We start from the raw sequence: 13111 nt of genomic DNA on the forward strand, positions 1-13111 counted from the left end.
CTGAGGTCTACCATTTTGCCATGCGCACAACGAGGTGTACTGCTTCTTTGGACTCACTCCTTCATCTGCCATGTAGTGCCCACCACTCTTGGAATGTTTCAGGCATGCTCTGGCCATTGCCCACATCTTGGTACAAGGCATTCTTAGCACAACTGACATTTTAGGATGGCGTCCATGTAACCATACGCTACAGGCTTCACAAGTGCTCATAAATCGTGTTCATAATGTAACCCACACTCATGTTCGTCCCAAACTGTACCTTTCCATATGTTTCTGGCGCATGCCTTGTTACGGAGCGGCCTTTCATATTAGAAATCCATGCTCACAACATAGCTGAGGGTGCAGCCTAGAGCCTGGGCCTTAAAACACAGTGGTCAAGGCTCAGCCTGGCCAATTGACTAAAAGTAGATGAAGCATGCTCTTATAAGAACAGTTACTACATTTCATCTTGGCAAAATGCAGAGTAACCCAGCTCCTCCTCCTTCTAAAAATCGGTGAGGCTCCTCTCATATAGTAGAGGAGACATGATCTCTGGAAAGGAGAAGCAGGGGTCCCCGAAACCAATGGAGTGACTGATCTTGTACCCTTTTTTTATCCTTTCATACTAATTGTGAGGCTGTCAAGAATGAGTACATATGGTTCAATGTTACAAACATTTAAGTTTGTGAAAAATGAAATGAGTACCAAGCCCGGTGTGCATTATGACCAGGGCTGGACTGCCCCACCGGGACACCGGGACATCCCCCGGTGGGCCTCTGGCCGTAGGGCCTCTTTGGAGCGGAAGGACACACATTGCGTGAGCGCCACATCTGCCTGGGTGGTTTGCTCGGAATTGGCTGCCTGCAATGCCGGCTGCCAACACAAACCGATGCAGGCGCTTCATATTTTTTTTTCCTTCTCAGCCGGGCTGGGCATGGAAAGTGTTCGCCTGGTACGGGGCGTCACGGCTGGAACTCGGTATGAAATGAGTGGCTGGGAGCGGACTGCAGCCCCCCTCCGCTTCGTGTGCTGGCCGGAGGAGGTGTGAAGGCCCCAGGGAGTCCATCGCTCTAAGGAAGAAACCCGGCGTTGCAGCGACTCGCTACATGCTTTTCAACTGTGTGTCTGCTGCGGCGCCGGGCATGCATAGCCCGAAGCTCTGCAAGAGAAGGGCTTCCGGCAATGAAACTGACTCAGTTGAAATACACATGCAACCACGAAGCAGCCTCGGCGCGAACTGATATTGACGCGTCAGGGATTACAATTTATTATGAAGCGGGGCTAATGTTTCCGAGGCCCCATAGCGATACCAGCATAGTGCACAGCAGAGGGGAGAAGGGTTACAGCACACTCCGTAAGAGAACCTAAGCACCGCATAAGTCCCTCTGTTGTTAAGGCTACATAGATAGCCCGCTTTGACATCTGTGTTTATAAGTAAATGGGTCACAGCATACTGCGTCAAGGAAACGGGGAAAGAAGGCACCACATCACAGCCTCCCGTGTCATTGAAAGCCACAGTGATATCACGATGCGGGCAGGTTGGCCAAATAAAGTTAACAAGCCATTAAACGGCAGGGCTAATAGGATAGCACAGCAAGTAGAGCACTTGCATTTGACATCTGTGCGGAGCCTGCCGATCCAGGTTCGAATCACAGAAGGGCCAACCCGCTCTTTTTCATTCTTAAAACACACTGGATTTGGGAATATGTTTAGCCCATTTTTGGCAACACAAAGACATATCATGCAGAGTTTATGTATTTGCTAGGTTAACAAACGCGGGGTTCTTTCTTTTAAAACACAACGTTGTGCTAACAAACCGCGTTTGCAAACATGTTTTGTCCTAATGACATCTCGTGCACAGTTGGAATGTAATGTCGAATGCAAATGACAAATAATTGCAGATCTAAGAGTCCCACATCACTGGGGACGGTAGGCATATGCATGGCAAGGGCAAATAATAGTTAATATGGTACAAACCGCAGAACTTGCACAAACCCTTGCTGCTAGCTAATGTTGTAGGTGTTTAAATCCAACCGAACGCCTGCTGCTAGCTAATGTTGCAGGTGTTTAAATCCAACAGCTTATACTGCAAATTCTATAAACAACCTTACAAGGCAAACTGTTAATTATATGATGTATTGTGCTTGAAGCCCCACAAGTATCACACCAGAAAGGATATTAGTAACTCACATGTCAGGGGCGGACAAGGGTTTTTGAGTAAGATATGAAGCTCAGAACTGCTACAAACACCTATGCCACCTATGCCAGCTAATAAGTATAAAAATACAAACTGTCATTGACCACAAATAATTTTCTGGGCCTTCCTAGGCCAACTTTACTTTATACGGGGCAGAGAGCCAGGCAGTTACCCAAAACGGGTGACAAATAAAATCTCAGCATGGAGTTGCACAGTACAGGGCTGGACTGGCCTATAGGGAACTCTGGAGATTTCCTGTTGGCCTCTGCACCCTGGGCCTCTTTTGTGTGGTATTTTCGAATTCTCCCATAGGAAAAGGGTTGGGCTTGCTGAAAATGTGTAATATGGGGCCACTTTGAAAATTATTTCCAGGGCCTCTTTTGATTCCCAGTCCACCCCTGATTATGACCCTAGTGATTCAGTTATACAACCTTTTTATCCCAGACATATTTCATATATATAAAGGTCTGTGTTCATTCTTAAATCATCAAACATTCTCTGATTTTATGTAAAGTAGTCTAAATCTTCCTCTTTTTCACAGGGGTATTTAAAAAGAGTACACTAAGAGTGTATCACACTGTCCATCTTGGAATAATAAGGTTCTATCAGGAAATATATATATATAGGTATTCTATGTTTTGATAATGTGGTTTGTTCAGCAAGACAAATTTAATCTCATTAGGATGAAAATATACATTGGAAGTGATCATTAGAAATTAACGGCTTGCAGTTATACATTTAAAACAATTCATCAGAATCCTACTTTTTTGACCTTGTTCTCAAGACTTCTGAAACTGACCATATGTATATATGGTTTATATAGAAAGGAAAGAAGGTGAAGGAAAAAGGAAATAAATGTGATGATGATGGGGTAAGGAAAAGGATCAAAAAAGTGTAGGGGCAAAATGGGGAATTGAGGGCAGAATCCACCTACTAAGGAAAAACTCCAAACGTCGTAAAAAAAAAGGATATTTTGCACATTTTGAAAGGAGTTGCAAAAATGAGCAAATCACTTTCCAGATAGACAGCCGAAATGAACAGTGTAAAAGTTTAGAGTACATTTTCATTGTTGGGATAATGAAATAATTTCCTAACAGCTGGTTTTGCAACCCCCAATTCTCCTCCCAGTCTCACAGCTGTCAACAAATGCGGGGGTGATTTTAGCAAACTCAAACTGGGCAACGCTACTGATATAGATATATATGATACAGATATATAGCAAAAGAGCTGTTGGTATGTTGGGTACAGCTAGTAATGTGTTTTTCTATGGTTGTAGAAAATGTAGTGGTTTTATTTTTTGTTTGCATGTTTTATTGGTTAATGGTTTTTGATTAAATTTTAACCTTGTTCAGAGTGAAGTGTTGATAAGTTCAAATTCACTAGTTGATATTGCGGGATCTAAATAATTTTCACCATAAATTACTTGAGTATTTTCACACTGCTTGCTATACAGAAACATATTAGCCATTTGTTTCTCATTATCGATGAAAGCTGCTTCGTGTGACTCTTGACAGAAAGCCTGTTACTACTTTAGAGACTAATGTTGTATTAGTAAAGTTGATTGGCATGAAAGCGATACATTTGACTACCAATATCCAGTTGCGCCGTAGGCAATCTTTATGCAGCTTTCATTATAGCCACATTATAGCCTGGTTGTTTAACAAATACTAGCAGCGTAAGCGCAACAAAGCTTGCCCTATCACTCCATATACTGCCAAACCCACATGTAGCTCTTATGTTGAGGAACGCTCCTGTCCTCCTCATATTTCTGCAACTGCCTAAGATTCTCAAGTCTAATGTAAACTGGTTAAGACTCCCAAGATGTTTGTAACTGCCTAAGACACACAAGATACCGGTAATGGCTGAAGTAGCATGTTACTGCCATAATTGCAACTGCTTAAAATGACTAAGATGTATGTAAACCCAGATGTATGACTAAAATGTATGTACGCCGTGATACCTAAGGGTTTGAACGTGTAATCAAATGCAATAAATAAATAAGTCGGAAGAGTCGGAGAAAATCAAGACCTGACCTCTGAAGTATGTCTCTTTTCTGCAGGGCTCCACTTGCTCTTAGAACCAATCCTGTACTCTTGTTTAAACTGTTTTGAGTGCTCCCTCTTGTAAGTTCTCACTACATGTCCTATAAATTAAACATGGTTGTGACATATGACGATGCATCTTCAATTTGTTGACGTCTGGCATAGGGGCCGTTGGTAGTTTGATCCCCAATGAAACTGCAGCCAATGCAAAGGTTCTAACCAAAGTGTTCTGTGAGCTGCCCTTAATGACATGGAATATTTAACCAAGCATGTAAATCGGTCGAAATACAAAACCAATTTGTGTTCTCTTTTAGCAACAACGTACAGTGTACAGACTTACTCTGGTGAAGGCTTGGAATGTGGACGAACTGAAAGCCTATGCTGAACTGGTAGCCGTTGGGAAACCAGACTTCATTGAGGTTAAGGTGAGCTGGTTTAATTAGATTGTGTATGTGCCTCTGCCCATTCTCCATTTTGGAAATTAATGATTCATGTAAAACCGCATACTCCTTGTGCAGTCTGTTGCTTTGTATAGGACCTCTAGAAAACAGAATTTGTATTCAAACTTTAGTTATAGCTGCTAAATCTTCCATAAAAGAGTGATGAAAAATATTTGTCAAATTACTTGTATTTCTCTGTTACATTTTGCATTGAATTCTGGAACTGCCACTGCTCTTACATTTTGAATTGACAGCCCTGTCTTCAGAAGACATTTTCCTCATGGCTACTGTCTTCTTGACAGATGAGGCAGTTTATTTGGGTAAAGCATTTACTTTTAGTTGGATACAGCCTCATCTCCATTATGGTGTGTAAGTGCGTTGTCGGAAGCAGCCGAATCTCTGAATTCTTGTCCCATCAGTACGGCTTTTCATGCTAAACTTCAGGATGTGTGTAGGTCCTTTCTTCTAACGCAACTGAATCGGCTCCTCCCGATAGCCCCTCTCACTCTCCTCGTTCCTGCCTCTTCTTAATCTTGAAGTATTATTTTCCATGCAGTTGGTATACTGACGCTGTGTATCGTTTTGAGTGTTGGAAGAGTCCTTGACTGGTGGAGAAGGAGTGGCTTGACACAGTTGGGTTCTGTGTTAAGACCTGCAGTCCTTTTCTTACAGGTTTCCTTTTTGGTTACCCAGCTCTCTGAGGTTGGGCGGTGCCTGGTGCCCCTGGCCTTGTTGCAGGGTGACAGGCTCTTTGCCCATGCTGTTGCTGTCCTGGTGCTCTGTTGTGTGCAGCTTGGTGTGCTCTGGAAGCCGGGGAGATTTGACCTAAAGATAGAACTCCTGTGTTGATACACATCATTAAAGGGCTGATAAATTGTGTAGCAACTCTGCAGCCATTTTAATGCAATTTGGATACAGTAGTAAGACATTGGTAAAGGTGGTTCACATGCTGTGAATTTGTGCTCTTGTTTCTATGCTGTCATGTATATTGAGTCAATCTTCATCTTTTAATTCCCGTTCTGCTGGACCTTGCTGTACTCTGGGTGGTTATTATCCCTTGGCATTTCTTTAATAATGTGAGCCCCTATGCCTGGTCAAATTAAAACCTATTCACTGCGCATGGTCAAGGCACATTATGGGAGAGTTGACCATAAAAAGAAAAATGTGCAGGTGGTTATAGAAATTGTTTCAACTCTGGCAAGTGATATTGTGGGGCCAATTCCAGTGGCAGTCTCATCACCTCTAGTTGGCTCTATAGGAGTCCCATTGCTGGGGATGGTGATTTTTAGAGTTCAGAAGTGCCTCTACTGTTGGGGGGGGGGGTGGGGAGCTATACGTGACGTTGCTATCATTCCTGCTGCGGATGACTTTCTTGAAGTATTTGGCCCTACTGTGTAGAACCCTCCCAAAAGCAAACATCGGTAGCCCTGAATCAACAGCCTCAATCAATGGCAGTGGGTGCTCAACTGATATGGGGTAAAATCATTCTTCTTCTCCTGTGGATGATAATTCTTTATTAAATCTATGTTTTAATCTGCAGAGAGAATCATACTGTGCTTTTAAGATGAAGCAGTAAGCAAAGATCTGGATATTGAGGGATCAGAAATGTGATACAGACACATGGGTATAGTGTTCCCAAAAGTTTCCAGTTTCTTAAGATGAAAAGGGGTAAGATAATATCCATCTTTCCCTAGCCTACTAACGATGAACCTGCCTGGCAAACCAAGACTAAAGAAAAGTGACCTAGTGTCCAACAGTATCTGTCTCTCACACTATTACATACAACACAATAATACAAGGAATGTCTGGCTGTTTTTAGTTCCACAAAATAGTATACCAATTCAATCTCAAAGGCTTTAGAAAGTACTCCTTGTGACCAGTGTTGAACTCCTTTCCCTTGGATCACGTCAGGAATACCTAGAGCAAGGTTTGCTTTCAATAAAGTTATGTGCAATACAAAGTTCCATTCAATGGAGCACAAAAAGTATTTTCCATTCACTGGCTCCTTCCACTTGTCAAAAAATGTCTCTTTCACAAAGGCTTGGTTATAAATCAAACACAACTGTTAGTCTCCAGAGTCACCTACTTGGCAAAGTAAACAGTTTCCTGCATGGTAAAGCAAATGTCTCTCCCTCGAAACGTAAGTACATCAAATAAGACAATTATTTTCTTCAGAGGCCAAGTAATTATTAGCTCTCACACTTCTTCAAATGAAACTCTTTTGTCAGCATAGCATAGAAATGCAACAGTTCATTAAGAAAGGTCATAGAATTACCAAGTTCTTTCCAACACACCTTTTTACCACAACCACAGTGCTTCAAATTATCTTCTTCTTTCCTGGTCCACTTGCCTGCCAGAACTATTTATTACTGGTCCCTTTCCCGGTGTTCTCGCCTGCCAGGATAAAAAATCCTACAAATGATATCGCGTTCAGTTGTAATGTTTGTTCCAAGATTTTCCACACGAGCATCCAATGTGAGGAGTATTATTAACTGCTTCCCATTAATGTCTCTGGACTCTTGACAATGTGAAAAACCAAAGAGTGTTTCACAACCTATGCCCCGGGGATCCTGCACTCGGGTGGACAGGGAAAAGGCCATCACTTTTGGATCCCGACCCTGGGGGTGGACATTCGAGGGTGGATTCCTCGACTCGGGGAGTCGAGGAGAAGCACTCGATGGTGAGACATGTTATCTCCCTTTTTCTACAACCCATCCAACCCTATCCCTGTTTATTTTATGGGAAACTACAACTCCCATAATTCCTCCCCACTTTCTTGACAAATGAACTGCCCCAAAGAAGATGAGGAATGAGGCCAGAAGGATTAACTCCCCTGACTTGCATTGGCCCTGTCCTTGTAATGGGGCAAGACAGTCAGGCATGTTGCTCTATTAATGTACACCTGCCACTTATTATAACACCCCCTGTGAAAATAAAAGGTGGCGCGCACAGTGAGGCTGGGTACTGATGCAAACCAGGCTGTGGGAGTTGAAAGGCCAACAGGCTGATCAACAGTTGAGAGGATCGAGAGAAAGCCAGGCAAGATTTCCAAGCTTTTTGGAAGCCGTGAGTTTTCGAAAAGCAGAGCAGAGTGAGCGGAGGAAGGAAACCTTCAAGTTGGCAGAAAATGTTTCGGACCCTCCCGGGTGAACGGCAGAGTTGGGGAGGAGCAGAGGAGGCATTGGTAACGGCCTTAAGCTGCGGCAAAAACATGAAATAAATTCATTTAACACAACCGATGAGTTATTGAGGGCAACAAAAGTATGGTTGATAATGGGAAAATGACCTCGATTTGAAAGTTGGAGGTGTTGCGTGTGCCGATAAAGGGCGAATGAAGAGAACAATAGTTAAAAGAAAAGGATACAAAGTATGAGAGTGGTCCTGCGAGAGGAAGTTGCTTATTCGAAAGTCTCTGTGAAATGTTACAAACTTTTGAAAGATATTACAAGAGGAGATCAAAGAAAAGAAAGTTGAATGAGAGGAAAATGATTTGTGAATTATGCCAAGAGCGCAAAAGTAAAATATAAGAACTTTGGCAAAGGCCAAGAAGGCAAGTGAAAGTGAATAAGAACTATAAGTACCAAGAGGCATTGATGCTGCAGGAGAAAATTGTGAATTGAAGGATTATTGAAAGAGTGGTCGAAGTGGCCATGCAGAGGTTTATGTAAATTCCTTGCAGTTTCGAACGTCTTCAACAGTGAAAGATATCTTAGATAAAACATGTTGAAGGGAACCACCATGAAGAACAAGATAGGCTTGAACCTGACGAAGGGAAGCCTGTGCAGAACTGTGTGATGAAAGTGAAACAAGACAGGCTCGAGTCTTGCAGAGGGAAGCCTGTGCAGAACTGTGAGAAATTGAGAACATATGAACGGAGTATTGATGGCAAGTCAGGTGAAACCTAAGGAAGTGATTGTACTGCCTGAAGTTGAAAATCTAAGATTAAACTGTTGAACTGTACCAGTAAGCCAATGTGTGCAAGACTGATAGAACTGTGCGATCCACCTATCTTTTGCTTATTACTCAGTAGACCCTGTGGGGTTGACCCTGGGGAAGGTTGTTGGTAGTGAAGCCATTCTGACATTTCTTTTTGAGAGACTATTTTTCATTTTGTATTCCCTTAACGCATTTGTTATCTTGAGAAGGAGGGCAAGGTTAAGTTTATGTAGTATAAGCATTTTTATTTTGACAAGACTGACTTGGACGTATTTTTTATTATTTGATGGTCGCGATTACTCCCAATTTAGAGTGAGGGCCAGTTAGGAATTCTACCATCCCAATCAAATTAATAAATAAAGGTTTTCGAAACTTGTATCGATTGTATCTGTCTACTGCTTGATACCATGCCTTCCTTACAACAATATGGGTTATAACTCTTCCTCCAGTGGGTATTTCATTAAAGGGAAGTTGTATCCTTCTTGTCTCTGTATCACTCGTTTATAGCCTCTTGGCTGTTGACAATGCAGGCTACAAGCTTTTCTCCATTGGCATCTCATATAAGGAAAGTTGTGCTCCTGTAGTCTTTGTTTAATTCTTTTGCAACCTCTTGGCTGCTGGCAACGCGGGTTACATTTATCCCCTAATTTGTTTGCCTTATCGTGAGATCTGTGTCCTGGTTGCCCTTGCATCTTTCTTCAGCGGTTTCTCAGCTTCTGGCAATGCGAATTATAATTATTCCCCAATTGGTATCCCTTGTAGGGTAAGTTGCGCCCTGTCTGCCTTATTTCATTGGATCGGTATTCAATCAAAATTGTTACATTCACTTACTCTTTTGCAGAGCGCTGCTGGGTCACCTGGCATCTCAGGCCAACTCGCCGTCTACCTTGGACTCGCAAGTGCTAAAAACAGGTCTCCACCACTTCTGACGATGCATCGCTATACACCATAAAATAGTCCCTCCCACCCCTAGCGCTTTCATGCACAAGTACACTCAAGTATCCGTTTAAGAGATTCTTCACTTCTCTTGACCTCAGTCTCCCTTCAAAGGGTGTACTCTTGTCAGAGTGAAGTCGGCGCCGGATCAGGCGGACCTTCGGGAACTCGGCATCCGCAGACATCCTTGTTGTTTCATCTCTTGGTACTGGCAAATGGACGCTGTCCCACACTTGACTGGGAGCATGGCTGGAATCCCCATGCCTGGTTGGGTGCATGAGATATCTCGCTGGGGCCTCCAAAAATATGTCGGAGTGTTGCCTCGGTACTCACCAATAAAACATTACAAAAGTAGTCAAAAAAGGAGTGTACACATGCAAGAAGTAACCGGCCAGACGCAGCTGGGACAGCCATATTCAAACAGATCGTGCAACAGATATGCGTGAAAAGGCGCTGTCAAAGAAACATCCCTAAATCTAAAACTTTTATAACAATCAAGCTAATTAACATTAGTAACTTTGCAACATGAAAAAAGCTGATTGGTGCTCAGGCATACCCTTATAGAAAAACATACATTATGCTCTGTAATTGGGTTCACAAACCTTCCCACACCGCCCTTAATTATAATTTGTGACGTCACAATCCAACCCCCATTGCCCACATTTTAATGACAATTCATTGAAACATTTGAGATTATCAGCGGAACGTTATTCATCTGTCCCTGTCATCGCATCTACCTTCTCATGAAAAACGCTCTCTACCATGGCACTGTCAGAACCTTGAATCACGGACATGGTCATACAAATGTTGCATATTAAGAACTCTTCCACCTTCTTCCTAGGCGAAACTTGCTAAGGGGCAATTTGAAACTGCTTTGGTTCTTTTGACACCATCTAAAAATCGAATTATAAAACTGTATTACCCTCCTTGCCTGTCGGTGGGACCCGTGGGTTTTAATCTGTGACCTCGAAAAAATAAAAACTATTGTTTGCTTCTTACCATACCAGCCTGCGATCGTGGGACCTGTAATTTGTTACCAGCCACTGCAGCTTCGTAACAGATAATGAAAAAGCTAATAAACACGATCTCTGGAAAAGCATGCTGTAGAGCCTATTACCGCATTTCAGCCTACCCCTAAGTTTGGTTATACTTACCTGTGCCCCTGCATTTCTTTTATTTGTAAATTTCATTTATTTTGGGATTGACTGTATAACTATTGAAGGCAAGCGTCCCCCGCCAGCACGATCCTCCCCGCAATGAGAGACAATAAAGGACTCTCCCAAGTCGGGAATAAAGCCAGGACAGAGTGCGGGTGAGCTTAAATGGGAGTTTATCAATCAGAATAGGGCATGCAAAGAACTCTGCAAACTCCGAGAGCGCTCTGTCTGACAATAGCAAAGACAGGCGTATATATTTACAAAAAAACGTCATAAGAACCTACATACTATAGGGGGCACAAGTTCAATGGGATTGGGTGGCGATGACTAACTATAGGTGCTGCTGCAATGTGGTTGACCGTGGCTGGAGAACGTCACCGGTCAGCCTCGTGGGTTGGGCTGGGCCTGGCAGGTTGGCAGGGTTCATCCGGGAGGTGTTGTTGTGCCATCGCGGCCAGTGTCAGAGATGAATGTCTTTTCCTGACTTATTTCCCTAGGCCATGCACACCGCAGTCATTCAGTCATTGCAATATTATCTTCTTTAGTAAATCTTCCAATAGGTTATTCTACAGGTTAATGCAACACAGGAGGAATGCACCTTGTGAGGGGTCTAATGGTCATTAGTCGGGGCATGGTTACCAGTGTCCTGTTGACCGGAGCCATAGGTTAAGGGGCTAAGCTTCAGGGCATGGGACGGACGGTACAAGCCTCCCTGTCTTGTTAGATGTGGTTATAAATGTGCCGCTGTGTGTTGCCACAGTGTTGGGTGTCCTGATTGCACAGGGCCATAAGTCTAAGATCATCTGGCGGGTTGTGGGGTTTACGAGGGGGCGCCTTTGGAAGCGTGGGTTCAGGCAGAGGTTTACTGCTGTGCTGTAAATAATGCAGGTGGCGGCCCGTGGCCTTGGGTGCTGCAAAAGGGGCTACACATCTTTGAAGCGGCTCCAGTCTAGTTGGGGGAGGTGGGGCAGCGCGGTGCGGGCCTCTGCTCTCATGCTTGGCAGTCTCCGCAGGGTGGGAGGGGAAATGGCCTTGCACATACTTACAACGGTATTTTCCTCGCCTGTTGCTGGTTTTTGGAGGCGAAAACATCACAATCATTACAACACTTTATATTTGTTTGAATTACTTAAAAACATACATTTCATTTCGCTAGAGGCGTTTCAATTATATCCAGTCTGAGCACCTTATTCGTACACTATGTTTCAACAATTACAGTATTTAGCTATATGCATATACAGTTGCAGTAAGTGAGGTAGCATTGAGGTTGGTGGAGTACATAGAAAATGACCCGCCACCGTATGTGACAGTGGTGGCATATAAGGGGCTTAGACATACACACGTGACGAGTACATTCTCGCACACCCTTCACATGTGCCCCTTGTATGGTTACATTCGTTTTCTTGTGTACTCTAGCAGCATTAGTTCAGTTATGGCGCGGGATCGCGGGGTGTACGGTTTTCAATGTTATATATAAAGAATAATTCCCCTGAATGCTTTTATCATTTGCACACCCCTGCAGGGGTGTGGGTCCTTCAGGGCTGGTGTCATGTACAATAATTACACAATTTTACAGGTTTCTTTAGAAAAAGTGGTTGTATGGAAAGGATATACGTGTTAAAATTGGTTTTAGACATTCATATTTGGGTACCTTTCTGCTTTCATCCGATAACCATTCTACAGATCTTCCCATTGCCCAGGCCTTGCTGACCGGGTCATTCTGGGAGCAGTGATACACTGCGGACGGTGAAATGTTAGTGTTACTATCTTATGCTAGCTCATGTCCGTCCTGTTCGTGGGAACGTGCCCACAGCGGATCTGCCAGGGTGCTGCGGCAACAGGGATAATTGAAACTCTCAGAGGGTGGGGGCCGCGCTACAGTGCGCTACGCTCACACCATCTTTATTAGACAAAATGGTTTCTGAGGCCTAGCTAAATTCAATACGTGTGGGCAATGTCTTCAGCAGGTGAGCCATCCACCACCTGGGCCCGGGTGGTAAGGAGGGGACGCCCGATGAGCCATGGCCCTCACCTGGGGTGGAGATGTAGGCCAGGGGGGTCTTTTGGACCACTCCTCCCCTACATTTCCCCCCTTTCGTTACTTAAGTAACGAATACTTTAACTCCTCCAGCCTTCTGCATTCTGCTTCGTCCATCACTGCCTCATCCCATGCAGGTGTGCCTTTTATGGGCATCCATGCTCTACACACCCCCCGTAAGCTTTCCCCTCTTCTGGCATATTCATCTGGGGTACAGGTTAGGTATATACATCCGCCATCTCCCGCCAGATCTACCCACACCTCTTGGTACCATTCTAGTACACGGGGCTCTCTAATGGTGGTGTGCCATGCTTTATCTACGATATCTTTGTTGTGATAGATAGGCACCAGCTGATATCTTGGTGTGTTATCTGTTCCTGTTTGTA

General features: G+C 43.8%; 1 protein-coding gene across 1 annotated transcript in view; it reads left to right on the forward strand.

The window, feature by feature from the left end:
- LOC138488122 (S-adenosyl-L-methionine-dependent tRNA 4-demethylwyosine synthase TYW1-like) overlaps positions 1–13111 on the forward strand; it is a 1632770-nt gene that overhangs the window by 1196342 nt on the left and 423317 nt on the right. The window contains exon 14 of the mRNA XM_069614883.1: positions 4533–4643. Within this exon, the coding sequence (XP_069470984.1) occupies positions 4533–4643 (111 nt within the window). The remainder of the gene's footprint in view (positions 1–4532; positions 4644–13111) is intronic.

Source organism: Ambystoma mexicanum, chromosome 9 (assembly GCF_040938575.1).
Source record: "Ambystoma mexicanum isolate Mex_15411 chromosome 9, UKY_AmexF1_1, whole genome shotgun sequence".
Taxonomy (NCBI): Eukaryota; Metazoa; Chordata; class Amphibia; order Caudata; family Ambystomatidae; genus Ambystoma; species Ambystoma mexicanum.